The following is a 25,727-nucleotide window of genomic DNA, read 5'->3' as shown; positions in this document are numbered from 1 at the left end:
CACTACAACCTTCACGGCCGCTTATGCTGCTTCCCCCCGCTGGTCTACACTCCCCATGCTGTGTCGGTGGCGGCCGTCTGCCGCTTCTAGGGCCGGTCGCCGCCGTACCGAGGAGGGGTATGCCGCCGCCGCCTGTGTTTTCTTCGTGTTGCCTGCCCCAGACTTCCGCTGTTCCAGCAGCTCGCCCCTGGACCGGCCGCCAGTACCACGCTGGCTGCCGATGATTCTACGAGGCGATGGCTGGGCCTGCCGTACCTGTCGCTGATGTGGTTCCCGCTACTGGCTTGGCTGTCCCTTCTGTGTTTACCGCTGCCACTGTTCCTGCCGCTCCTGAGCTGGTTGCTGTTCCTGTCGCTCCTGGTTCCTGCGCCTGTCCATGCTGGTCCTGCCCATGGTGTGTCTTCCCCAGTCCCAGGTCCTTCCGGACAGGTGCAGTCGGGCCGTGTTGCTTCGGCAATAGGCCCGACTCCGGCCTGGATGGAGGACCTGACGACTGTCCTCGCGTGAGCTGACGAAGAAGAGGAAGGTGTCATCTTCGTCTGTTGCTGCCTCTTCCCCTTCGACTTCTAAGGCCCATAAGCCGAAGAAGAAGAAGGCTGCCTCCCCCCCCTAAGAAGTCTCCTTCGGGAACTTCTAAGGGCCCGTCCCACCTCGGTGGGACGGGGGGTCCTTCTGCTGGTCCTCCTGCTCCTTCGGGAGCGGGGCCCGTCTCCCCTTCCGTAAGGAAGAGATAGACGGGGACCAGAGGAGTATCGGTTAGCTCTGGTACTTCCTCGCCTGGTGCTAGCGGCATCGCCAGGTTCCGGCTCGGTCTCTCGTTCGCGGGAGATCCCGAGTGTACGCTCTCCCTTGGGAGACCGTGCAGCCAAAGTTTCGGCGCCAGAGTTCGCTCGGCGCCAAGACCACGGCACGGAGCAGAAGGCTGGCGAGAACCGCTCAGGTGACTCTCGCCAGGCCAGCGGCCGCTCTCGCAGCGACCGCTCTCGCAGCGACCAGCTGGTAACCGGGTTTTGTTATTCCCCCTAAGAAGACTCCTTCGGGAACTTCGAAGGGCTCGTCACATTCCGGTGTGACGGGGGGGTTCTTCTGCTGGTCCTCCTGTTCCTTCGGGAACGGGGCCCGTCTCCCCTTCTGAGAAGAAGAAGAAGACGGGGACCAAGGGTGTGCTGGCTACCGCTGGTACACCCTCGCCTGGTCTTGGCAGCTCTGCTGCTAAGCCAGGTACCGGCTCGGTTTCTCGTCCGCGAGAAGTTCCGAGTGTACGATCTCCTTCGGGTGACCGTGCAGCCAAAGTTAAGACGCCTGAGTTCGCTCAGCGTCATGACCGAGGCACGGAGCAGAAGACTGTCGAGAGCCGCTCAGGTGACTCTCGCCAGGCCAGCGGCCGCTCTCGCAGCGACCAGCCGGTACCATCATCGGTGGACGTGACGGTCTCTGACCGGCCACGGGTTGAGGCTGGGAAGAGGTCCCCCAGGTCCCCTCGACCGACGGTACCAGCCTCGGCTGGTACCAGCGGTTTGACGTGCCGCGAGGACGCTCACCCGGTCTCACGGCGAAAGCGAGCTCTGCAGGTCACCTGACCGCCGCTCCCACAGGGATTCCGGGCGGATCCCGGACCGGTGACCAGCAGCAGCTCGTCTGACGCACGGGACCGGGGTCGACGTGCTCAGTCGAGCCGCTCGCCACAGGTGAGCGGCACGGCCAGGCCTGCAGATCGATCCCCACCGCGGGTTGGTGATCGGCTGCAGCCCCCACGTACGCTGGTCCTGCCAGCGAGCGGGGGGGGTGGGGGGAGCGTCAGGTCTGTCTCTCCACTACCTTCAACTTCCTCGGGCTACACCGGGAAGAGCGAGGTAGCTAGGAGTGATCGTGAGAAGGTGCGCCGATCAACATCACCGTCACGAACGCCGCACGTGCCACGTATGGTCTTAGACCAACCAGGACGTACGCGCAAGTGATTGGAGGCGACCGTCAGGGGGAGAGGGTAGCGTCAGTTCTGTCTCTCCGATACCTTCAACTTCCTCGGCATACGCCAGGAAGAGCTAGGTATATAGGAGTGATCGTGAGAGATGCGCCGCTCACGATCCCGTCACAACGCCGCACAAGTGCCAGGTTGGTCTTAGGACCAACCAGGACGTACGCGCAAGTGATTGGAGGCAACCGTCAGGGATCTGTTGCTGGTCCTTCTTCTGAAGGAGGAGGGTCCTGGGAGCTGCTCTTGTTGGAGGGACTGGACGTCCTACTCCTCAAGACGCTGTAACTTCCGAGATTCAGAGTAACTTTACCCAGGTTATTGCACTGATTCGTCAGCACAACGGGGGACCGGGGGGAAGGATCGCCGCTCCCCCAGCCAGGCAAGCCCATGTCTCTGCTCGAGTCGTTTTGGGGCCCGAGAGGGAACCCAAACCGACGGTGGGTATGCCGCGATCGGAGCTTACCGATTCTGTCTTGAACCAGAGTCTCTCGTCTCCGGACAAGAAGGCTCTCTCAGTTCTGGCCGGTCGATCAAGCTACTTCCACCTCCTCTACTGCGACAGCGGCGTTTCTACGTGTCTTCGGACACCGTATTTAAATACTCCTTCGGTCCTCCTGAGAGGTTTCGACCTCGACGAGGACTGGAATGAGTCGGAGGACGGTATCGGCTCTCTCCTGTCAGGTGTCGATCAGCCCCACCCAGACGACGTTCACAGTGGCGGCAGACCCTTACCTACAGTGAGAGTTCGTAACCCTCCTCGGGAAAAAAGTTTTCTCCTGACGATACGTTTTCCCAGACTCTGAGAGGCCATCGCCGCAAGGCGATGGCTGCTCCTACTCTTCTCCAACTGCTAGTTCTACTGGGAAGGCGAGCGAGCGAGTATCCAATTCCTCCCCCATTCCCTCTCTCCTTACGGCTACGAGGGAAAGGGGAAGGATCCTACAGAGATTTCTCTGTAGGATACCACGTTGGGGACTGCGCTACCAGGGGGGACCTTCGGGTCCTACCTGACGTAAGCCCCGGTCGTTGAGGAGGGATCCTGCCCCATTCTCGATTTCTACGGGAATCGAGAGAGGCCACCAGCCGATATCGTTTGACGAATTCGGTGGGGGTTTCGCAGACTGCTTAGAATTCTACGGAATTTCTAGCGCATTCAGAGTGTTTAGAGTTCTTACGATCTCCAAACACTTAGGCGAGACCACGGTCCAAAGTGAGCGAGACGAGAATCCCCGATATGTTACACGATAATCGGGAACCTCGCCTATGGCTCCGAAATTCCTGGAATTTCTAGCATTAGGAAGAAGACTGCTGCTGAAAGAAGACTATCTCACAGTAGGCGACCAACCTGGAATAGAGAAGAACGGACGGGATATCCAGTTTGGCTGGAACTATCGTCTTAGTATTCTGTTCACCATTGAAGCTTTCCTTCGAGGAAGACTTCTCCTTCACTCTCTTTAATAGAGAACGAAGGTGGTCGATCTCCAATCCTTATTTTGTTTTCTTGAAGGAAAGAATTTAGGATGGAGATCGTTGTTCAGAATCCTACAAATATACTACGTATATTAACCTCGCGACATGATTCTGCTAAGCAGTTGAATGGTCCGAGGGGTAGGCGCATATCCTGGTTATTCTACGGATTGCGACTTAGACGAAAAGTATTCTAATTGAACTGCAACCCGGGTTGCTGCAACCTCCCAGGAGTTTCCAGTTTCAATTTTATATACTTATGGTGTTGTCACAACAACACCATTTTAGCTTTTATATTTACCGAAATTCGTTTCGCTTAAATATAATTGCTCGAGCATATCTTTTTATGCTCGGTGGTTCTTGCCGAACGCATTCCTTCGTGGAAAGGATTACTTGGCAACTCAGGATGACGAGTCAGCGACAGCTACTGCGTATTGAATTGCCCGAGGCATTTCAGTATCAGCTGCCGCTTTGAGATAGACGGTTGTTTATGTCTTTCTCACCTGCTTTGATTGAATAACAACCGTATCTCTGCCCAACAATCACGGACTTAAGTCTCTATTAACGGGGATTCTCGCCTTACATGAATGAGATAATGACCATCTACTGGCTGAGACAAACGCTAGTATTCATCGTCTTCGGTATTGCAAGAATTTTAAACAGAGATATCTATTCGACTCTCATCTTTCTGTTTACCGCACGGTAACAGAATTCTGTAATAGTCTCTTGCTGCATCGTATCCCGATAATGCGAATGATTTTTGCGGAATCTGAGTTTGTCCTCAAAATATCTGTATTCGGAGGTGTACAATTGTTCATTGTTCACCCCAGGATTAGCAGATGTATTTGAAAGACATCGCCTACTCCCAAACCTGCCAGCTCTACTTCCAAACGTTCAGCCCATGAGAAGCAGTTCTTCAAGCGGCTCTCCCCTGTGTTTCATTACTGAAGAACCCCCGCAACGCCCCGCTTTCATTGCACAACGGACAGCAATGAAATGGTGCGGTTAGCGTTTTTCAGTCATTTGTAAGCACAGGTTTAGAATCTTGAGATTCCTTCTCTCGATTCAGCTGGAAGACGTAGGTTGCATTCATTGCCTACCTTCGTCTTCAACGTCACATAGTGTTGTTTCCTCCTTAAGCTGAGATTCAACGTCTATGAGATTTTCTTGCCATCAGGGACCTCGGTCTTTTGAAGGCAATTGACTTTCGCCTTTTGAGCTTATGCATTAAGAGAATCATCGCCGCGCCGTCCGGCATCGGTGACTAACAAATATTTTATTTGTTTGGTCTCTCAGCATAACTCTTTAAAAGGGCGAAGGTCACGTGACTTACCCGGATGCTTGGACAACTTGCCTCTACTGATTCCGAACCAGTCAGTCGGCAGCTGTCAGAGCGTCCGAGTCAGTTACGAACTATGCTGTGGACTTAGTTCGGTTGTTCCAGAGCAATCATTACTTCGTCTTAATAGCTTGTCAGTATGAATACTGTACATAACCAAAGTCGAGAAGAGGGATAGGTCATACGACTATTCCCTTCTTTTCGTCTTAGGTAACTGCATGACTTCTCTTGAGAAGTCAAGCACAAAGGGATGGGGATTTGTGACGCTCGATTTCGTACCGATCTTCGTAGCGAAGACTCAGAACCCTTCGGTAACTGACGATTGGTTCGAGTCCTTCACAATACCCTCCCTAATGGACGTCACCCGCCTCCGTGATACTAAGGCTATGCTGCTTTGTCCTGTGAAGGTGCGACGGAGCTGTCTGAAGAAACTCGACACCCAGGATGAGTGTGGACGCCTCTTCATCATTCTCTCGCGTTCCGCAAGAACTTCTCCGTGGCGCAGGTAATGAAGGCAGGCGCCTGGTCCAACCGGACCGCATGCACCTCCTTCTACCTTCAGATATTGCCCACAGTTCCTTGGATCTTTTTCCTTGGGAAACCGTGGTGTTTGCTCAACACGTTGTGTAGTTAACCCAGACCCTCGCAGGCTGAACAGCATCGAGTCCTGGTGTGACCGTAAGAATGGATGAGGAATGAGAGTGTGACTGGCTCCTCTTCCCATCTTTTTCTTCCCTCTACCTTGGGTAGAGGGACACGGTCGTCACCCTGCTGGGTAAGGACGAGATGCAGGTGAGCTACTCAATAGAGCACCATCCTATCCCTTTCAGTAGGGATAGGAGTAAATATCCACCACTTCCTCCAACAAGGGGGAGGAAGTGGATGCCAAATTGAGACAAACCCATCATTTTATGATTGTCTCTTGCAAACAGGAACAAGTTCTTGCTTGCTGGTACGAAGAGATACGCTTGCCTCTATCTTAGTACTTGGCCCAGAGGTCTGACCATTGATCCTGCGGTGCACACCCCGATCAATCGGACAGAGGTTTGGATCCCTCCCTTGCTCTTACGACCAGGGAGGCACTCCAGGGTTGGACGAACACCAGTCTGTTCACCAAAAAGACTCAGATTCCTCCCACCAAGAAGTGAGTCTTCCTATTGTTAAAGGACCGAGGGTTTGTATTACGTATCGGAACAAATGACAATTTGTCGAAAATTGCATTTTTCCTAACTATACAAACCTGAGGTCCTTTACATATAGTCCCACCTCATGCCACCCTCACTCTGCAACTTTTTGCATGGGCCTAAAGCAAAAGTGATTCTTCACCTCTCGGGCCGCGCGGGCGCGCGCACGATCGGACAAGCAGTTAACTACCGTCTCCCCTTGTTCGAAGCTTACGACCGTCCCAGCTGCCGCTAGTTACTTTCCTATTGTTAAAGGACCTCAGGTTTGTATAGTTAGGAAAAATGCATTTTCGACCAAATTGTCCATTTTTACGTGCCATCTGAGGAGCCGATGCCGCCCAAACAGGTGAACCCGAGTTAGCCAGGCTAACTCCGGGTGTGTCTCTGCAGCAGCTCCTGTCCGAGAACCTATGGTTCTCGCAGCAAGAGGCACTCGGCCTGAATCCACTGCCATGGCAGCTTTCCAGGCCGTCTCCTGATAGAATCTGTGGTCCCTCACAGTATCTAAGGTCGCAGCCAACTCGGGGAATTTCTCCCGAAGATGACTCGGCCTTTGTTTAGGAGACTTTGCCAGTCTGGGGGAAGAGCCATCTCCTTCCTTGCCCACCAGACGGTGAACCTGTGGGCCAACCTGGTTCTCCGACGTAGGGACGCTGTCCTTACTCGAGTTTCCAGGGCGGCCGGGCGTGAAGCGGCATTGGGACTCCGCAACGGACCTTTACGGAGTTCCACGTCTCTCTTCCCAGGAGAGATGGTGGACAGACGGCGCACTGACGACAGTGACCGTCTGGTTCACCAGGCAGTCTCGAAGGCTTCTGGGCAGCCTCGGACTGCGGCCAAGCCAAAGAGCTCGGCTAGCGCTTCCACGGTGGCTAAGACGGTAGTCGCGTCGAAGCCCCGGGGAAAGACTCTGTCTTCTTCGACTTCTACAAAGGGGAGCCGTAACCAGCCCTCCTCCCAGCCCTCCTTCTCCCGAGGAGGCTCTGGGAAGAAGTCGAAGAAAGGGGGGAAACGCTAGGGACGGCGTTCCCCCTCACCTGCTGCCGGAAGTGGGGGGGTGCCTGGCCAGCCATTGGGCAACTTGGCAGCGCTACGGCGCCGAGACCTGGATTGTAGATGTCCTTCGGGAGGGATATCTATTACCCTTCGAATCTCGGCCACCCCTCACCTCCAACCCGGTCCAACAGCAGTCGTACGTTCCAGGGTCATCGAAGGACGTAGCATTGAGACAGGAGATCAAGACCATGCTGAGCAAGAGAGCTGTAGAAATCGTCACGGATCAGTCACCGGGCTTTTACAGTCGACTCTTCCTGGTGGAAAAGTCTACAGGAGGCTGGCGCCCGGTGATAGATCTCTCTCCCCTGAACCGGTTCGTTCGCCGAGACCCCGGTTCACGATGGAGACGGCACGTTCCGTGCTCGACTACCATCAGGGAGAACTATTCATGCTTTCAGTGGACTTGAAGGGTGCGTATTTCCAAATACCCATTCATCAGTCTCCAGAAAGTACCTCCGCTTCATCCTCGACGGGACGGTGTACCAGTTCAGGGCACTTTGTTTCGGTCTCTCAACCGCCCCACAGGTGTTCACGTGAGTGTTCACTCTGGTGTCTGCTTGGGCCCATTCGCACGGGATACGTCTGATGAGGTATCTCGACGATTGGTTAGTCCTGGCGAGCTCCCGCTCGCAGTTGCTACAGGACAGGGATCGACTACTCGAGTTCTGTCGCGATCCTGGGGATCGTTGTGAACTTCGAGAAGTCCGATCTCGAGCCCAAGCAGAGGATGAAGTACCTGGGTATGCTGATCGACACGGGTTAGCAGGGCGAGTCTTCCCCGCAGACTCGCGGATCAGCAGATTCAGGGAGGCAGCCAACCAAGTTCCTTGTCTCGGCAGGAACAGGTAGCTCGGCGATGGCAAGTCGTGATCGGACACCTGTGTCACTCGAGAAGTTAGTCCCTCACGGGCGTCTTCACCTGCGGTCTCTTCAGTGGAGACTAAAGGAGAGTTGGTCACAGGCGACGGATCCCCAAGCTTTCCAGTGTCACTGACACCGGAGGTGAGGCAGGACCTAGCCTGGTGGCTGGACGACAGGAACCTCTTAAGAGGAGTGCCTCCTGCGCACTCCCCCCCCTGACATGCAGCTGTTCTCAGACGCATCGACCGAGGGATGGGGCGCACACCTGGAGGAGTTGCTGACCTTCAGGAGTGTGGGACGAGAACGACAAGCACCTTCACATCAATGTACTGGAACTCAAGGCAGCGTTTCTCGCTCTCCAAGAGTTCCAGGACCGCTTGATGGGACACTCAGTGGTGTTGATGTGCGACAACACCACGGTAGTTGGCCTACGTCAACAAACAGGGGGGCCTAGTGTCTCTCCCGTTGTACCAGTTGACTCGGCAGGTGCACGAGTGGGCCGAGGCACACTCAATAGAGCTGTCGGCACGCTACATTCAGGGAAGAGGAATGTAGTAGCAGACACGCTCAGCCGTCGGATCAGGTGATAGGGACCGAGTGGTCTCTACACCAGGACATGGCGGAAAGGAAACTCTTCGACCTGTGGGGGCGACCAGTCGTGGATCTGTTCGCCACCCGGCACAACAGAAAGCTTCAGGTTTTCTTCTCAGCCGTGCCGGACCCATGGGCAGCTGCAGAGGACGCTCTTCAACACCCGTGGGACAACCTCTTCGTCTATGCCTTTCCCCCGTTCAGCCTGATTTGCAAGGTGATCAGTCGAGCACTGGTCACCCCGAATCTCAGGATGATCCTGGTGGCTCCCAAATGGCCACAGGCCATTTGGTATCCGGACCTGCTGGCTCTTCTCGCAGGAGAACCGAGAGAGATTCCCCCTTGGCACAACCTTCTCGCCCAGCCACACGTCGAGCGGTACCACCGAGCAGTCCAGTCCCTACGACTTCACGGCTGGCTGTTATCCACCATCTCTTGCGAACGAGAGGCTTTTCTTCTCGTTAGCGCAGCAACAGAGATGGCTGGAAACGTCCGTCAGTCCTCTGCAGCTGTGTACCAGGGGAAGTGGGCCGTCTTCTGTGTTGGTGTCGTAGACGGGGTCTATCATCCTCTCAGAGCCACTCTTCAGCAGGTAGCGGATTTCCTCGTGTTTTCTTCGCCGAGAGAGAACTCCTCTCAGTCCCCACAGTCAAAGGATACAGAGCCGCCCTGGCTCTCGTCCTGAAACTGAGGGGATTGGACATCTCGAACTCGTTCGAGATCTCCTTGCTTATGAGGAGCTCTTCGAAAGGTCTTGCCCACCCAGGGAACTCAGGCCCCTGCGTGGGTTCGGGGATGTGACTCTCGTCCTTAGGAGTTTGACTCGAACACCGTTCGAGCCACTCCGAGTAGTCGTCAGACAGGGATCTGACCCTCAAGACCCTCTTCTTGCTGGCCCTGGCATCGGCGAAGAGAGTAGGGGAACTTCATGGTCTTTCCTATGATGTACGACACTCCAGGGGATGGGGATCTGTGACGCTCGATTTCGTCCCGAACTTCGTTGCGAAGACTCAGAAACCGTCGGTCCCTGACGACAGGTTCGAGTCCTTCACAATTCCCTCCCTAATGGACTTCACCGATAATGATGCGGATGAGATGCTGCTTTGTCCTGTGAGGGCGCTACGGCGCTATCTGAAGAAAACTCGACACCTCAGGCCTGAGTGCCGACGCCTCTTCGTTAGCACTGGGGTAACCAAGAAAGAAGTATCCAAGAACACTTTCATTCTGGCTACGTGAGGTCATCAGGAGGCATATGAGGCTGATGGTAGTGACGACATCCGTACGTCCCTCCGAGAAGCTCACGAAGTCAGAAGTATTGGCCCCTCGTTTGGCGTTTCGTAAGACTTCTCCGTGGCGCAGGTCCTGAAGGCAGGGGTCTGGTCTAACCAGACTACCTTTACGCCTTCTACCCTTCGGGATATTGCCCACAGGTCCTTGGATACCTTTTCCTTGGGACCCGTGGTGGCTGCTCAACAAGTTGTGTAGCTAACCCAGACCCTCGCAGGCTGAAACAGCATCGAGTCCTGGTGTGACTGTGTGGATGGATGTGTGAGTGAGTGAGTGACTGGCTCCCTCTTCCCATCTTTTCCTCCTCCTCTACCTGTGGGCAGAGAGCCACGGTCGTCACTACGCTGGATGAGGACGAGATGCAGGTGAGCTATATGACAGAGCCCCATCCTATCCCTTTCACTAGGGATAGGAGCAGAATATCCACCACTTCCTCCTACAAGGGGGGGGAAGTGGAAGCCTACAAGAGACAAACCCATGACTTTATATTTGCTCCTGTACAGGAACAAGTTCTTACATTGCTGGTACGAAGAGATACGCTTGCCTCTCTCTTAGTACTCGGTCCAGAGGTCTGACCATTGATCCTGCGGTGCACACCCCGATCAATCGGACAGAGGCTTGGATCTCTCCCTCGCTCTTACGACCAGGGAGGCTTCCAAGGTTGGGCGAACACCAGTCTGTTCACAAAAGACTCAGATTCCACCCGGACGTAAGGAAAGAGTTTTTTCATAAATTCAACATAAATCGAAATATTGTGCTAGAGACTTCCAATTTGTTGCAAAATTAAGGTAAATAGTTGATTATTACTACAATATAAGCGTTTTAGCTTACAATTGCATTTCTCGACCATTTCTGTAGAGTCAAAGTTGACCGAAGGTTGAAATTTTTGCACTTATCGTTATTTATATGGAAATATTTCAAAACTGATTAAAGCTACAATCATGAGTATTTTTTTGTTGTATTTTACATAAAATTGCGCACATTTTCATATATAATACTTCATGTAACGGATAATTTAAAATGGTGCAAAAATTATGTCAAAGTGACGAAATAATTTCCGAGATGTGTCACTGATACTTTTTAGTGCGATAAGAAAGAAATTCGCGCTTGCGCGCCTGCGTAACGATTGTAAACAAAACAACGCCTTGATCCGTGAACTCCCAGCATCCCCCAAGGCGCGTGATACAAAAGTTTTCGGCTGGTAGGCCTATAAGTATTTTTCCGCGAATTTTTTAAAAAACTTTTTTGAGCCGACGTATAATACGTCCAATCGGGATACGGGAGACATTTTGACACGACGTTTAATACGTCCAATCGGCGTAAGAGGGTTAATATATACAGGCAGTCCCCGGTTTACGATGGTTTCTACTTACGATGTTCTGAGGTTACAGCACTTTTCAATTTTATTTTCGTCAGAAATATTTACATATTTATGGCACATGTTCCAGGGTTTTGATACTTATGCTGCCAATCCCATGGAAGAAATGTGACTCTTAAAAGGCAAAATAATCAATATTTGAAGTTTTTTTATGAAAAACAAAATATAAAAATGCAGTAACTCTTCTGAAAAAAATCAGAAATTTTTTCGTCCAATTGTTGTAATGTTTGCACCATTTTAAATTAGCCGTTACATAAAGTTTTATATATGAAAATGTGCGAAATTTCATGTAGAATACAACAAAAAATAATTGAAGGTTGTAGCTTTTCTCATTTTAAAAATATTTGCATATAACTTTGACTCTACCGAAATGGTCGAAAAACGCAATTGTAAGCTAAAACTCTTACAGTCTAGTAATATTCAGTCATTTATCTTCATTTTGAAACAAATTTGAAGTCTCTAGCACAATATTTAGATTTATGGTGAATTTGAAAAAAAAAAAAGTTGCATTTTCGTAATATTTGCTCCATTTCATATTAGGCGTTTCATAGTTTTATAGTATATGAAAATGTGCGCAATTTCATGTAGAATACAACGAAAAATAATTGAAGGTTGTAGCTTTTCTCATTTTCAAAATATTTGCATATAAAAAAATATATAAAAATTCGACATTCGGTCAACTTTAACTCGTCCGAAATGGTCAAAAACTGCAATTGTAAGCTAAAACTCTTACAGTATAGTAATATTCAATCATTTGTCTCTAGAACAATATATCGATTTATGGTGAATTTTTGAAAAACTTTTTTACATCCGTGCATTACGAATTCATGCATCATTTTGTGATAATATTTTCTTTGTGTTGCTTTGATTGTTTTACAATGTGTTATATACCAAAATGATCACAATTTAGTGTACAATACAACAAAAAAATTAAATCGTTAGCTTTAACCGTTTTCCTTGCAGCGTGTTTTGAATACAATTATATATGAAATTTTGTTTTCGCGCTATCATATATCGCATTATTTATATATGATAATGATATATTTTTTTCATTTCTGATGGTTGCATAGTAAACTTCAGGCAATGACAATAAAAGGAGCCAAAAATTAACACTTAATCTTGAAAACTAAGCGCGCTGTGATTTTTTGAAAAAAATATTTTTTCCTCTTCGGCGCTCACTCCGAGACCCCCCTGGCATACGGGAGACGATTTTTATTATACCCCTTCGGCGTTAAAGGGTTAAAGGACCTCAGGTTTTTTTAGTTAAGAAAAATGCAATTTACGACAAATTGTGATTTTTTGCAAACTAGGCCTATAACTATTTTTCCGTGAATATTTAAAAAAATTTGTAGGCGATGTACCGTACGTCCACTTAGCACCCGACAGACAATTTTAGTCAACGTATAATACGTCCAGTCTGCGTTTAAGAGTTAAGTAGGCATGAAAAGTACAGTAACGAACTTCCAAACAATTCAACAAACAAACGGCCGGTCCGGAACGTAACTTATTGTAAGTAGGGTAGTGACTGTAATTGTTGGACTAAGCACAGTATTCATTTGTTTACTTGTTTATTTACATTTATTTCTTGTAAGAAATATGTAGTTATGTGTGAAAAGCATCATACTTTATAGATTGTATGTATATATTATTGTGCATGGATAAATATTTGAATCATTTTGTTATGTTCAATATTTCCTGTACCTAATATCTTAAAAGGATAATGTGTACTAGCTCGACAGAGCAATAAGAAGCATTCACTTATGGTCATAACAAAAGAATGGGAATGTATTTCAAGTGTAGTCAGCAACATGGCTTACACATCACCAAGTGCCCTTATTCGCGGTATTTTTCTAAAAGAAATATCCACAAATTCCTGGTTTTTATATAGATTTTGTCATAAAATGCACTTTTGAGATAAAACTTATAAAAAACCAGGTATAAAAATTTTTAGTTTATATATATATATATATATATATATATATATATATATATATATATATATATATATATACATATACACATACACATATATATATATGTATGTAATATATAGAGGTAGATTTAAGCATTTTTATAGGGATTTAAACTGTGTGGGTTCTAGCTGTTCTTGGGGGGGGGGGGGGGGAGATCTGGTACCCATCCCCTGCGAATATGGGGGGTACACTGTACCAGCATGTATTAGTATCTGTTAAAATCAATGAGAACAAAAGGGAAAATATTGAAAACATTAAAAAGGAATCTGATGATAAAAAAAAAATCATTCTTATATCTTCTATAAGCCTACTTTTTCCCATAGTAGGCTACATGTGACCTGGTGATACTGCACCACTGTCAGACTATATGAGATGTGGCCTTTTGTAAGTTGCCGGCCACAATTTTGTAAACTCTTGTCCAAAACACACTGGATAATGTGCCAGAATTATCCTTAGCGATTGTACTTAAGTGGATTGTATCTCTGAGAAACAAATAATTTTTTAAAAGTAATTTGTATTTTCCCTAGATCTACAAGCCATAGCTCTTCAAGCACCCTTTTTTGTCCATGATGCTGAAGGAAAAGGTATTTTGTGATAGCAGGTGAGTGGTTGTATCACTCCACTCACCTCCTTACCACAAATGGATTACCTTTTAATCAAGTTTCAGTGAACAATTTTTTTTGTGTAGTATTGAGGAGTATTCTAACATAAAAAGGCTCTGGTTTGTATATACTTTTGAAAAATACTAATGTGAAAAATTGTTTCTTAATTATACCAAATTTCACTAATGAGCTTTGTCATTAACAAAGAACCTGAAAGAAATGGTCAGTTGTAAGTTAAAATACCGAGTCCTATTTAAGAAGTATCTAAATTTGAGAATTATGCATTTGGTTTACAAAGCTTGGCCAGTTTTTTCATCAATTAGTTTTATTTTATTTGCATTTTAATTGTGCTTTATTGTGGATCTTGTACTGCTGATTTTAAGGGTTTTTTTCCTTTTTCTTTTTTTTTGTCCTCAGGTACAGTGTGTTGGATTTTCGCAATGCTGCTTTACCTCTCATGGAAAGACTTTTATCCAAAGGAATAATCCCAGTAATTGTTGGTGGTACTAACTATTACATTGAATCTTTATTGTGGAATGTCCTTGTTGAAAGTGCCCCTGAGGAAGAGGTCACAGAAGATAAGTTAGTTTATGAAAGAGACAAGGAATATTATGGAAGGCCTACTGTGAAAGGTGAAAGTGTCCAGAGAAGAAATAAAAATGTTGGTGCTAATTGTGATGAAAATGTGCCAAAAAAAAGTAAAAATGACAGTGGAAATGCTAAGAACAATAAAGCTTTTGCATTTCATAGTGAGATTGAGGATGATAATATTGAACAGGGAAAGGAAAGTGAAGTGAAGGAGAATGTTGAGAAACCTAAGGATAAAAGTGCTTGCATTGCATGGCAAGATTGCAATTTACCTACCGAGGATTTATACCAGCGATTACTGGAAGTAGATCCCACAAGTGCTATGGAATATCATCCAAATAATAGACGAAAGATTATCAGGTAAGTCATCTTCATCACCACCTCGATTGTTGTGAGATACAAAGGATATCTTAAATTCCACCCTTATGTCGCTCCTCTGCTTTCATATCCAAATACTCTCTTCATTTATCTCCAGCCTTCTGTCTCAATTCTCATCCAAGTAGGTCTCGATTTTCCAACTTTTCTGGTACTAACAGGAGCCCATCTGACCTTACCCCTTGCTGGTATCCATGAGTATGTGTGAAGGACATGTCCAAGCCATCTCCATCCTCCCTTTATTTCTCCTAATACTTGGTCTGCTTGACTCCTAATATTCTTCTGAAAGCTATTTGTTCCGACGCTGTATACTTACCCCGAACTACTCTCTTAGGAGAATCCTGGATGTCAATCTGGTACCGACCAGAAAAAACTGGTTATTCCCTCCCGACCCCAGCCAGGTATGTGCCCCAGGGTCGAAGAACACGACCTCTGACCTGCAGCCTTTTCCTAGTCACTGTAGTTTTAACACGCACCAGCTCATCGTCACCATTACCAGCGTTTCCCTTTGTCGTTTCCCTGTTTGTGGTGTATGCCTCATGTCTGTAGTCTTTTGGTTCTTTATGGAGTCTCCGTCACAGCGGCGTTGCCCAGGTCCAGAGGGCAGGGCCTGTGGTGCCATCCTTTCGCCTTTCAAGATAGATCCCCACACTTTGTGTAACAAGTGTCGGGGTCGCCCTTGTTTGCGAGAGGCTATGTGTGGAGAGTGCACCGCGTGGTCAGATCATCAGTGGGATCTGGCCTCTACCAAACACAAGAAGAAGCCTCGTTCTTCTTCCAAGAAGGCTTCCTCGGTAGTACCACGGAGTAGGAGCACGAGCCGTGGTCGGGCACTCCCCATAAGCCGGGTAGGTCCCCCCAAGGGAGGAGGTGATCCTGCTCTGTGGCCCCTCCTTACACCCCACCGGGACGGAGGGTCTCGCTAGTAGAAGGAGCTCCCAGGGGGGAGGGTCTCCCGGGAGAAGAGACAAGAGGAGAGGCGTCTCATCGGAAGGGAGGTCTTCGTCAAGTGGTTTTTCCTACAGGTCTTCGAGGAGGAGGCACTATCAACACCAAGGCGAGTCGCTACAGGAGGAGTCGAGGTTGTTCCCTTTTCCTCCTTCCCGGATCTTAGGTCCAGATCTCCCCGTCATGGCTGGGACCGCAGGATTGGAGGGTAGGGAGTGGCTGTCACCGGGAGACGCGCGCCGTAGGCGCATCACTCGCGTGGGCCTCCCATCTCCGAGGTCGGCTCCCGAGCACGGCGCTCCCTTGAGGTCATCCCCTACCGGGGTTGTCCCCCTGCGGCTTCGGTGGATCCCATGTCAGTACCAGTGGCCCCAGCGGCCTCCGCTCCAGCCAGACGGGCTCCTTCCTATAGAGGACCTTCGCTCCCACCTGCTACACAGGAGGAGCGGAGAGCTTCCACTTAAGCACTCCCAGCAGCCCATGATGGCTCCTCCAGTTCAGGCAGGTCCTTCCCCCGGGGGCGCCACAGTTGGAAGCAGAGGGGCGCCGGTTCGGTGTGGCAGGGCCCCCCCGTCCTTTTTTACCAAGAGAGGACTGAAGAGGATGCCTTCACTCTCAACAGCCTTCAGAACTCCCTGGAGGGCCAAGGGGCCACAGACGAGGGCTCGGCATTCCTTAGGGTCCTTGGATTGATCCGGCCGCAGAATGGTTCAGCAGAACCCCCTGCTCCCCTGGACTACAGGAGACTTGGCAGTAGACCGTCTCTTTGAGGGGAAGGTGGAGTCCAAACCTCCCCTGTCCCTCCCCCAGGCCCTTTGACTGCTGCCAAAGCCAGGCAGAGGAAGTTCTATGCACCAGAGGGCAATGCTACCTAGCCCCGAAGACAGTTGAGGGCTCCCGCACAGCCCTCTTGCTGGGCTGTTCAGGGGAGAAATTATTAACAGGTCCTGTTTCATTCTCCCAACAGAAGGCCATGGCTGCGGGACCTCCATCCACATTGCGCCGTGGTTGGACCACTGGACGGGCGCGGTCACCACCTTCGCAACAGAACATGACCTGCAGGATGAAAGCGAGTTGGCCGCCTTCAAGGAGTTGGTGTTGTCAGGGGGCAAATCTCTGGGCTTCCTGACCACTCAGCTGCTGACCCAATGGACGAACTGGGTCCTGAGGTGGAGAGACGCGATTCTCGCTCACCTCCCAATGGTCTTCCCGGACAGGGAGGCAAAGGCCCCTGGAATGCTCTGGTGTGAGGGCAAATCCCTTTTCCCGGATTGCCTGGTAGAAGAAACCAACAAACGGTGGAGGAAGGCGATCCAAGAATACGTCGTCTACAGGGCGTCATCCTCAGGCAGGCAACCGTCGCCAAGACAAAGTATCGAGTCACAGAAGCTAAGACAAGGACCCAGATTAGGGGGCGGGGCCCCCTCGAGTATGTCGGAATCATCTGCAGGAGGCTGAGGCCATCAGGTAACTCAGCCTTCCTCCAGGACCACTAAAGCCTCCCCCTCCTCTTTTAGAGCCAGGTTCGCACTCTCTCGCAGAGGTAAAGGTGGCTGCTTCCCCTTGAGGAAGTAGGAGGCGAGGCCTCCTACCCGACTTGAGGCCTTGGGTGGTGGGGTGCCTCTCCAATCATTGGCAGGACCTTGGGGCCATCCCTGGACTGTCCAGGTCCTCAAGGACGATTACCGGATCCCCTTCGGAGACATTAAACTTCCCCTGACAGGGGAGCCGGACAGCGGTACATTCAGCCCCTGGATCCCCAGTCAAAACATCGGGGGAGGATCTTCAGCTGGAGGGCCTGTCTCTATTGGAGAAGGGAGCCCTCCAGTGAGTGGTCACCCACTCCCTGTGGTTCTTCAGCCGCCTATTCCTGTTTGTAAAGGCGTTGGGGGTTGGGGGGGTGGAGATCGGTAATCGACCTATCCATCCTCAACACATACATCCTCAAACCAGAGTTCAAGATGAAGACCCCTCACTCTGTGTTGGCGGCCCTGAGGAAAGGGGACTACATGCTGTCCCTGAACCTCAAGGATGCATACTTCCAGATCCCAGTACACCCCTCCAGCAGGAAATACCTCTGCGTAAGGTGGGAGGGATCGACATACCAGTTCAAGACCCTCTGTTTCAGCCTGTCCATGACACCTCAGGTATTCACAAGGATATTCTCCCTCATGTTCACCTGGGCCCACAAGAATGGCATGCGTCTCCTTCGGTACCTGGACAATTAGCTACCCCTTTCCTCCTCAAAGGATCTCTTGAGGGAGCAGAGGGACGAACTCCTGAACTTCTGCGCTCGTCTAGGTATCGTCCTGAACCGGGAGAAGTCGCACCTGGAGCCCACCAACAGGATGGTGTACTTGGGAATGGATCTAGATACAGTAAGAGCCAGGGCATTCCCATCGGAGGAACGAATATCCAGCTCAGGGCTGGCAGAGGCTGATAGGCCACCTCGTCTCCCTAGAGAAGCTAGTACCCCAGGGAAGGCTAAGATGAGGCCTGTCCAGTGGAACTTGAAGGATGGGTGGGCCTCGGACAGGAGGAACCCATGGGCGATGGTAGCCCCCTCTCAGCCGATGGTGGAGGCCCTTCACTGGTGGCTAGATGACACAAACCTCCGGCGGGGAGTTCCGCTGGCGGACGTCCCTCCAGAGATGCTCTTATTCACGGACGCATTGAGGGAGGGCTGGGGAACCCACCTATAGACAGAAATAGCGGGGAGGGGGGGGGAGTGGTTGGAACGGGAGCGTGAACTCCATATCAACAGCCTGGAGTTCCAGGTCATCCTCAAAGCGCTCCAAGTCTTCGAAATCAGCCTGAGAAACAAACGAGTGGCAGTCATGTTCGACAATGCCACCGTCGTTACTTATGTCAAAAAACCTGGACGGAGAATGCCGGAATCTCCCATGTCAGGTCGAGGTTCAATTCCGGGGAAAAAGGGAACACGATCGCTGACGGACTCAGCAGACAAGGCCAGGTCCTAGGAGTGGAATGGCCCCTACACCTGGCAGTAACGGGCGAGTTGATCAGGAGGTGGGGCTCCCCCTCCATGGACTTGTTCACAACAAGTCCTAATGGGATGCTCTAATATGTATTTTGGTGGTTCTCTCCATCTTCTCAACTGATTATGATATGCTGCTGTCACTTTTACATTTCCTTCTTCATTCCTGTCTTCTAGCACATAACTCAATCTTTTGGACCAAACTGTTTTCACTAGATACAGACCTTCATACTTCTCATGCATCTTACTCACTGTCCATCTTCCCTTCTTAACCACTTCCTTCAAAATCTTATCACCTACTCTGAAAACTCAAACCTTTCATGCGCCTGTCTCCACACATCCTGCTCATCCTCATTCAAATATAGTTTCGCTCTCACATACCTCTCATAATTCATCACATACTCACTTGGAGGCATACCTGTGCTTTTATGTACTGACCCATTATACATCGCTACCACTCAACAACAAATCCCATTCATTCTCTGTATCAGTCAACATTCATAACATCTCACTCAGAGTGTTTATGGTTCATTCCGCCAATCCGTTTGCACTTGGCATATATGGAGTTGTTACCCCAATCTCTCAACATTCGCTCAAAAAGGTTTACCATCAAACTCAGGCCCATTATCACTCAACATTCTTACCGGCTTCCTCACACATGCGAGCAACAAGACCATACTGACTACTCTTGCAACACTCTCACTAGTCATATTCTTCACAGCTGCACAACTTACAAACTTACTCTCATGATCTAACATAACAACCGCTCCTACATTTCGTCTTGCAGTCACCGGCAAAACTACACAATCAATTGCTACCAACTCAAACAGTTCTTTCATACTCAACTGATACTTTCCCTTCTGACATTTTCACACGTAACTGCCACATCCATACAAATTTTCCTCAAATATGGGGAAAAAAACAGATGCTTTTTGCATGCACTCAATCAACTCAAACTTCCCCATATGTCCCACCATTCCTCTACTCCACTCATTGAGAACACTGGAACATACATCAAGTCTCCCATCTTCTCCCTTGAAAAATACACCATGCCTTCACTCAACACAAACCTCTCAGCAAACTGCATCCATTTACTCAACAACAAAGGCCATCTTTTCCCAGAAACTCCCTCTCTAATACACCACCTCAACTCACACATCACAAAACAATTCAGCTGCATCTCCTCAATGGCCTCCATTGTTAGCAATTCATTCTCACTCTTATCCAACTCACTACATCCTCCTCACTCAGACTTCTACTAATGGCTCCCACAAACTAGGCCATGCTTACTGCCTTACTTTTAATTCTTCCTACTACAATCTCATCTTTCAACAGAAGTCCTTTCCCAACATCCACTACCAGTCCATTCTTCCTTGTTACGGACCGAGAGAGAGGTCCGCTCCAAGTTCGATATAATGATAAACAAAAAAGAATTCAATACCAACAGTTGAAACTGGGGATACGAATATAGAAAGAAACACTAACACAACAAAGGTTTATTTACAAGCTTACTAACAAAGATAAATGCAGAATGGTTACAATGCGTGAACTGGGGAAGAAGCGAGGTAATTCAAATACTTGCTGGCCAGTTTTGTGACTCGAAGCGATGGCTTCACAAAAGGAGAACTGCGATTGCAGACATCTTCTTGACTCCGTATTGCAGAAAATAATGTCTATACTTGATATTCGAAGGGCAAGAACTTCTCTAAACCTCTTGCAGAACGTTTCCTCTCTGAAGTTTTGGTCTACGTCGCGACTTCCCTCTCTGATCCTTCGTGGGTTCCTTCTTTTATCACTCTCTGATGATCTCTGCTTTCTCCTACTTCGTCAGTCGCATTTATATGGCATCCTGGGGGCGGGGCCTACGGCAAACGTCACAGACTCCTGAGATTACCGGAACTTCTTAGAAAAATCTAGACGACGTATTGCATCAGAAATCGGGGTGTTTCTCACAACACTTTGGCGCCCGTTGTGGCCTGACAATTCCAGAACAATCATGAGAACAGGCGCCTCCAATACATGCGCGAATGCCTCCGTGGTGCAGAACTTCTTGAAGATGCGTTTTCCTTTCCTTTAACTCGTAATTCTTTGCTATGAAGCAATTACCATTATACGTCCCCCAAAAAAGAGAAAAAAATGAAATCAACGGATTTTTAAACAGCATGGGAACAATTCTACATAAAGCTGTAATACTTCTCCATTCACTCAACCACTCGTGCCAAAATGTCGTCAAGAAACAGCAGCACATTTCCACAGGGAAAACCACTCAGCACAACATGCGCTCTGAAATGCTTCTGGCGCATTTGCCAGGCCAAAATCAAGGTTGCAGAACTGATACTATTGCAATACACCCTGAACACCTGAATTAGGCTTGCTCACTGACCAGCCTGAACTATATCCCCTCAGATTTACCCACTATGGGTAATTTTAACTGTCAGCGCTACCAACACTGATGGTAAAATCTAGTCAACTGAGTTGTCTGATGTCCCTTTGACAACACTGCTAGAAATACCGGTCGCTAGAGGCTGACAGCCTCAATTGTTTTCAGTTCGCGGTGCTGTAAGGATGTGTCCTGCAACACACGAACTTTTTGGTCTATAGCCCAACCCCACACATATATGTTTGGCCTTGGAATTCTGGATTACGACCTTGGCATTGTATTATGACTACACTCCTAGTTTTTCCTAGGACTGTAGAGATTGGTCGTCAGAACAAATGGAGGATTACTTAAAACATAGGAAATCTCTAGTTACTAAGAGCAAGCGTAAGGCAGGTGTAGAAACACAAGCAACAGATAAGGAAGCATGAGTCAGAGCTAGTTAGGAAATTAGTAGACAGATTGTAATCCAGCATGTCAAATTTATTGGCTAATTTAATTAATGAGCTAACTGAAACTAAGGATAGTGGTAGTCATAGTAGTGTAAGTGATACTAATCGCTCTTTTTCAGTCCCCCTACCTGTTCCAGATCTGCCGGGGGTCATGGAGACCCGCAAGCCTCAAAGGTAGGATCTGCCAGCACCCCCTGGCGCGGAGCAGGCAGTGTTGGCGTCTGATTACATTACAACAGCTTGCTATCAGTATACAGCCCTATTGTAAAAGGGGTGTGGCCTAGGTGGGCAAAAGATGCCGACTAATCAATTTCCTTCACTCCAGATGCAACCTTATTACATATAACAATCTTGTTCAATCTTGTTCTCAGCAAATGTTCTTGTTCCTACGTAGCTTATTCCTATTTAGCATAAATGAATATCTAGATACTTCACTTATGAAAAACAAAGTCATTTTCTTGTACAACATGAATTTTAATTCAAATTTGACTTTAATATGCCTCATTGTGAACTAAATTTCTTTTTTTTTTTTTTTTTTTTTTTGTACATTCAACCTCCGTCAGATATATACTTAGCTATAGACTCCGTCGTCCCCGACAGAAATTCAAATTTCGCGGCACACGCTTACAGGTAGGTCAGGTGATCTACCGCCCTGCCGCTGGGTGGCAGGACTAGGAACCATTCCCGTTTTCTAATCAGATTTTCTCTGTCGCCGGTACCATCAACAACGTTGTTGGTTCCTCTTGACGGATTTTCGATTTTCATCGCCTTTGATCTGCTCGATTGTCTTAATTGGTGAAGTATTGGGTCGTTGGTTTGACATACGCTACAGTGGACTGTTTCTTGATCTCGGTTGTGACTAATTCTTTAAGATGTCTGATTCTCCTTATGTAATAAGAACTTGTGTGAATGAAGGCTGTAAGGTGAGGTTGCCGAAAGCTTCGGTTGACCCTCACTCTGTATGTAAGAAATGTAAGAAAGATGAATGTTCTATTTCTAACACCTGTAAAGAGTGCGAGAATTTGAGTGTTGAGGAGTGGAAGTCTCTAACTACCTACTTAAGGAAGTTAGAGAGGGACAGAGTCAGGAAAGCTTCCTCCAGAAGCTTAAGTAGGTCTCGCTCTAACGAGTCGGTTTCCAACTTGGTAGCTCCTATCCCTAATATAGTAGTTACACCCTCTCCCTCAGTATCAGCCCCTTCTCCCTTTACAGAACCTGCAGATTTGTCTTCGGAAATTGCAGGTCTCAAAGCTGCCCTTAAGAGCATGGAACTTAAGATGGCAGCGTTAGAAGGTAAGCACAGTGCTGTGATTAGTGCAGTGGACAGTGATATTAGTGTCCCCAGTGCTGTGGAGGGTGCGTCTGATCGGCTCTGCAACGCTCCCAGGCCTAGACCTCTTCCAAGCTCCCAGGCCCAGAGGAGAAGGAATGTCAAAAGCCTTAAGGAGGTTGTGGAGGATCCCCACCGATCAGGCGTCCCCTCGGCAGGATCTGTTGCGTCTCGGACTGCCAAGGATCGCTACCGAAAAAGCGTCCTTCGTGAGTGCTTCTCGTCCTCCAAGTCATCGTCTCCCAGGCGCGGATGGAGCTCTTCCGAGCAGTCTCGCCCTATGAAGAGGAGCTGGAAAGCGCCTACGCTCGATTCTAGTCCCGAGCGCTTCTCAGAAGGTCCTATGATGGACAGTAAGAGCGCTAAGAGAGCCAAGAGAGCCCTGGTTTTGCCCTCGTTCGGATGGAAGGCCCCTACTTCCTCCAGACCGCCATCCCCTCATTCTGACAAGGAAAGGGATGATACTACCTCCAGGATCCTCCTGAACTTGCAGGAGCAGATCTCTTCTCTGGTAGGGGCGCTTTCAAAGGATCCTCGGCGTAGGAAAGACATGTCTCTTCCTATTAAGAGATCCTCTCATTGCATGGAGTTCCCTTGCTCCAAGATCCCCTCGCCAGCTCGCTCTCTAAAGAGGTCCTACGATCTCTCTGCTTCGTGCTCTTCTGCTAGGAAACAAGAGGCTCGGGAACGCTTAGCGACCGAGCCCTCCTCTGCTTCCGAGCACGAAGCGGCCACGAGACATGAGGATCGGTCCAAGCGCAAGCCCCGCACCAGACTTGATCCTCTGTCCAGCCGCTCGGCTCTTCACAGCCGTGTTTCCACTTCCGGAAACGAGGCTTTACCTTTGCAAGGTGCGCCAGACAAGAGTGATGCGCCAGCCAGGCGCGAGGCGCCAGTCAGGTTCTCGGCAGCAAGTTCCCCAGTCAGGCTCTTGGCGCCAGTCAGGCGCGCCGGCCAGGCCTCACGGCTGGAAGGAGCCTCGTGCCTGGCTGGCGCGAGGCTCCTTCCAGCCGCGAGGCGCCAGCATGGCGCCAGGCTCCTTCCAGGATCGTAGATCCTTCCAAGAACACTTCGCCTTCAGGCATGATACGCCAGCCAGACGCGAGGTTCTTTCCAGAGACGTGACTCTTTCCAGGAGCGAGGCTCCTTCCAGAGCAGTGGCTTCTACCAGGCACGAAGCTCCTTCCAACCGCGAGGCGCCTGCCAGGATCGTGGCACCAGCCAGGCGTGAGGCTCCAACCAGGCTCGAGACGCCTTCCAGACGTGAAGTTCCTTCCAGGAGCTATACTCCTCCCAGGAATGGGACTCATTCCAGGTTATTAACTCCAGGCAGACACTTTTCGACTTCAGAACGTCACTCTTCTCTTGAATGTCGGAAGGACGGTACCTCTGATCCTTCTAAGCTCGAGGTTTATATCAAGAAACCTGTTGTCTTAGAGACTCTTGATTCTTTTAGGACACCTCCTTTACGTAAGGAGACAGCCAAGGTACGGTCTTCTTCACCTGGAACTAAACGTGCGCTCAGTTTTTCTCCGACTCGAAGCCCCTCTCCGCAAGATCGGAGGACTACCGCGGAAGTTTTCACTTCTAGGACCGAACGTTCTCCTTCAGCAGAGCGCTTTACTCTCTCCAAAGAAGGTCTGGACTTAGAGGATGTGTCTGAGGAAGAACCCCCTGTGGATACGGGTCTTTCAGATTACAAGACCTTAGCTGGCCTCTTACTTCAAGAGTTCGGGGACTCACTCACTCCTGCAGCTCCCCCTTCTCCATGGTCGCTCTTCTCAAGCACTAAGGCCGCTAAGTCCTCTTCCTTCTTAAAGATGCGCCTGACCATATCAATGAAGAAGGCCCTTCAGTCTCTTGGATCCTGGCTTTCCTTGAAGAGAGAAGCAGGAAAGACTTGTTTCGCATGCCCCCCCTCCAGACTTTAAGGGAGGAGAGGCATCTGGTACGAGATGGGGGAGAACATGGGACTGGTTCTCCCTTCGTCCGCAGAAGCTGACTTCTCGAGTCTAGTGGACTCCTCGAGAAGACACACCTTGTCCTCTGCCAAAGCGTTATGGGGGATTTCGGAACTGGACCATCTCCTCAAGGGACTGTTCCATGTGTTAGAAGTTTTCAGCTTCCTGGACTGGTCCCTTGGGGTTTTGGCTAAGAAAACCCAGGACCCTGATTTCCTCAGTCCCGAGATTCTTCACAGTATTTTATCATGTGTAGATAAGGCAGTCCAAGATGGCTCGAGTGAGGTTGCCTCCCTCTTTGGGACTGGCATTCTCAAGAAGAGATCAGTCTTTAGTTCTTTTTTGGCTAAAGCCGTCTCCCCTGTCCAGAGATCTTCACTTCTGTATGCTCCATTGTCCGACCAGCTGTTCCCTTCTCAGTTAGTGAGAGATATTTCCCACTCGCTGACTGAGAAGGCGACTCAGGATCTTCTGGCACAGTCGGCCAAGAAGAATCGACCTGCTGTTCCTCTCGTGAAGGAACAACCTCGCCCACCTCAGCCCCCCTTTCGAGGAGGCCCTTCTACTCGTCCCCCCTCGAGAAGAAGAGGCTCTGAGAAACGAGGAAGATCAGCCTTCCAGCCTTTCAAAAAAGGCAAATGATTTTCAAGTCCTCCAACCACCAGTAGGCGCCAGGCTCCTGGAGTACGCAGAAGCCTGGGCCTTGAGAGAAGCAGACCCCTGGTCGCTCTCTATTCTGAGGAAGGGATATCTAATCCCCTTCAGGGACAGTCCTCCCCTTACTTCGACTCCGAGGGAACTGTCCGCGAGGTACAGGGACCCTGCCATAAGAACAACGCTCCTGGATCTAGTGGATCAAATGTGGACCAAAGAGGCCATCGAAATAGTACAGGATCCCCACTCCCTAGGCTTTTACAATAGCCTTTTCCTTGTTCAGAAGGCATCAGGGGGGTGGAGACCGGTGCTGGATGTAAGCGCCCTGAAC

The 25,727-nt window shown here is 49.3% G+C and overlaps 1 protein-coding gene across 1 annotated transcript in view; it reads left to right on the top strand.

Annotated features, from left to right (window-relative positions):
• Window positions 1-25,727, top strand: part of LOC135196177 (tRNA dimethylallyltransferase-like) — a 204,739-nt gene that overhangs the window by 25,794 nt on the left and 153,218 nt on the right. The window contains exon 3 of the mRNA XM_064222761.1: window positions 14,131-14,661. Coding sequence (XP_064078831.1) covers window positions 14,131-14,661 — 531 coding nt within the window. The remainder of the gene's footprint in view (window positions 1-14,130; window positions 14,662-25,727) is intronic.

This window comes from Macrobrachium nipponense, chromosome 17, assembly GCF_015104395.2.
Source record: "Macrobrachium nipponense isolate FS-2020 chromosome 17, ASM1510439v2, whole genome shotgun sequence".
NCBI classification, from domain to species: Eukaryota; Metazoa; Arthropoda; class Malacostraca; order Decapoda; family Palaemonidae; genus Macrobrachium; species Macrobrachium nipponense.
Note: the sequence above shows the minus strand (reverse complement) of the source record. Positions and strands in the feature narration are given on the sequence as shown.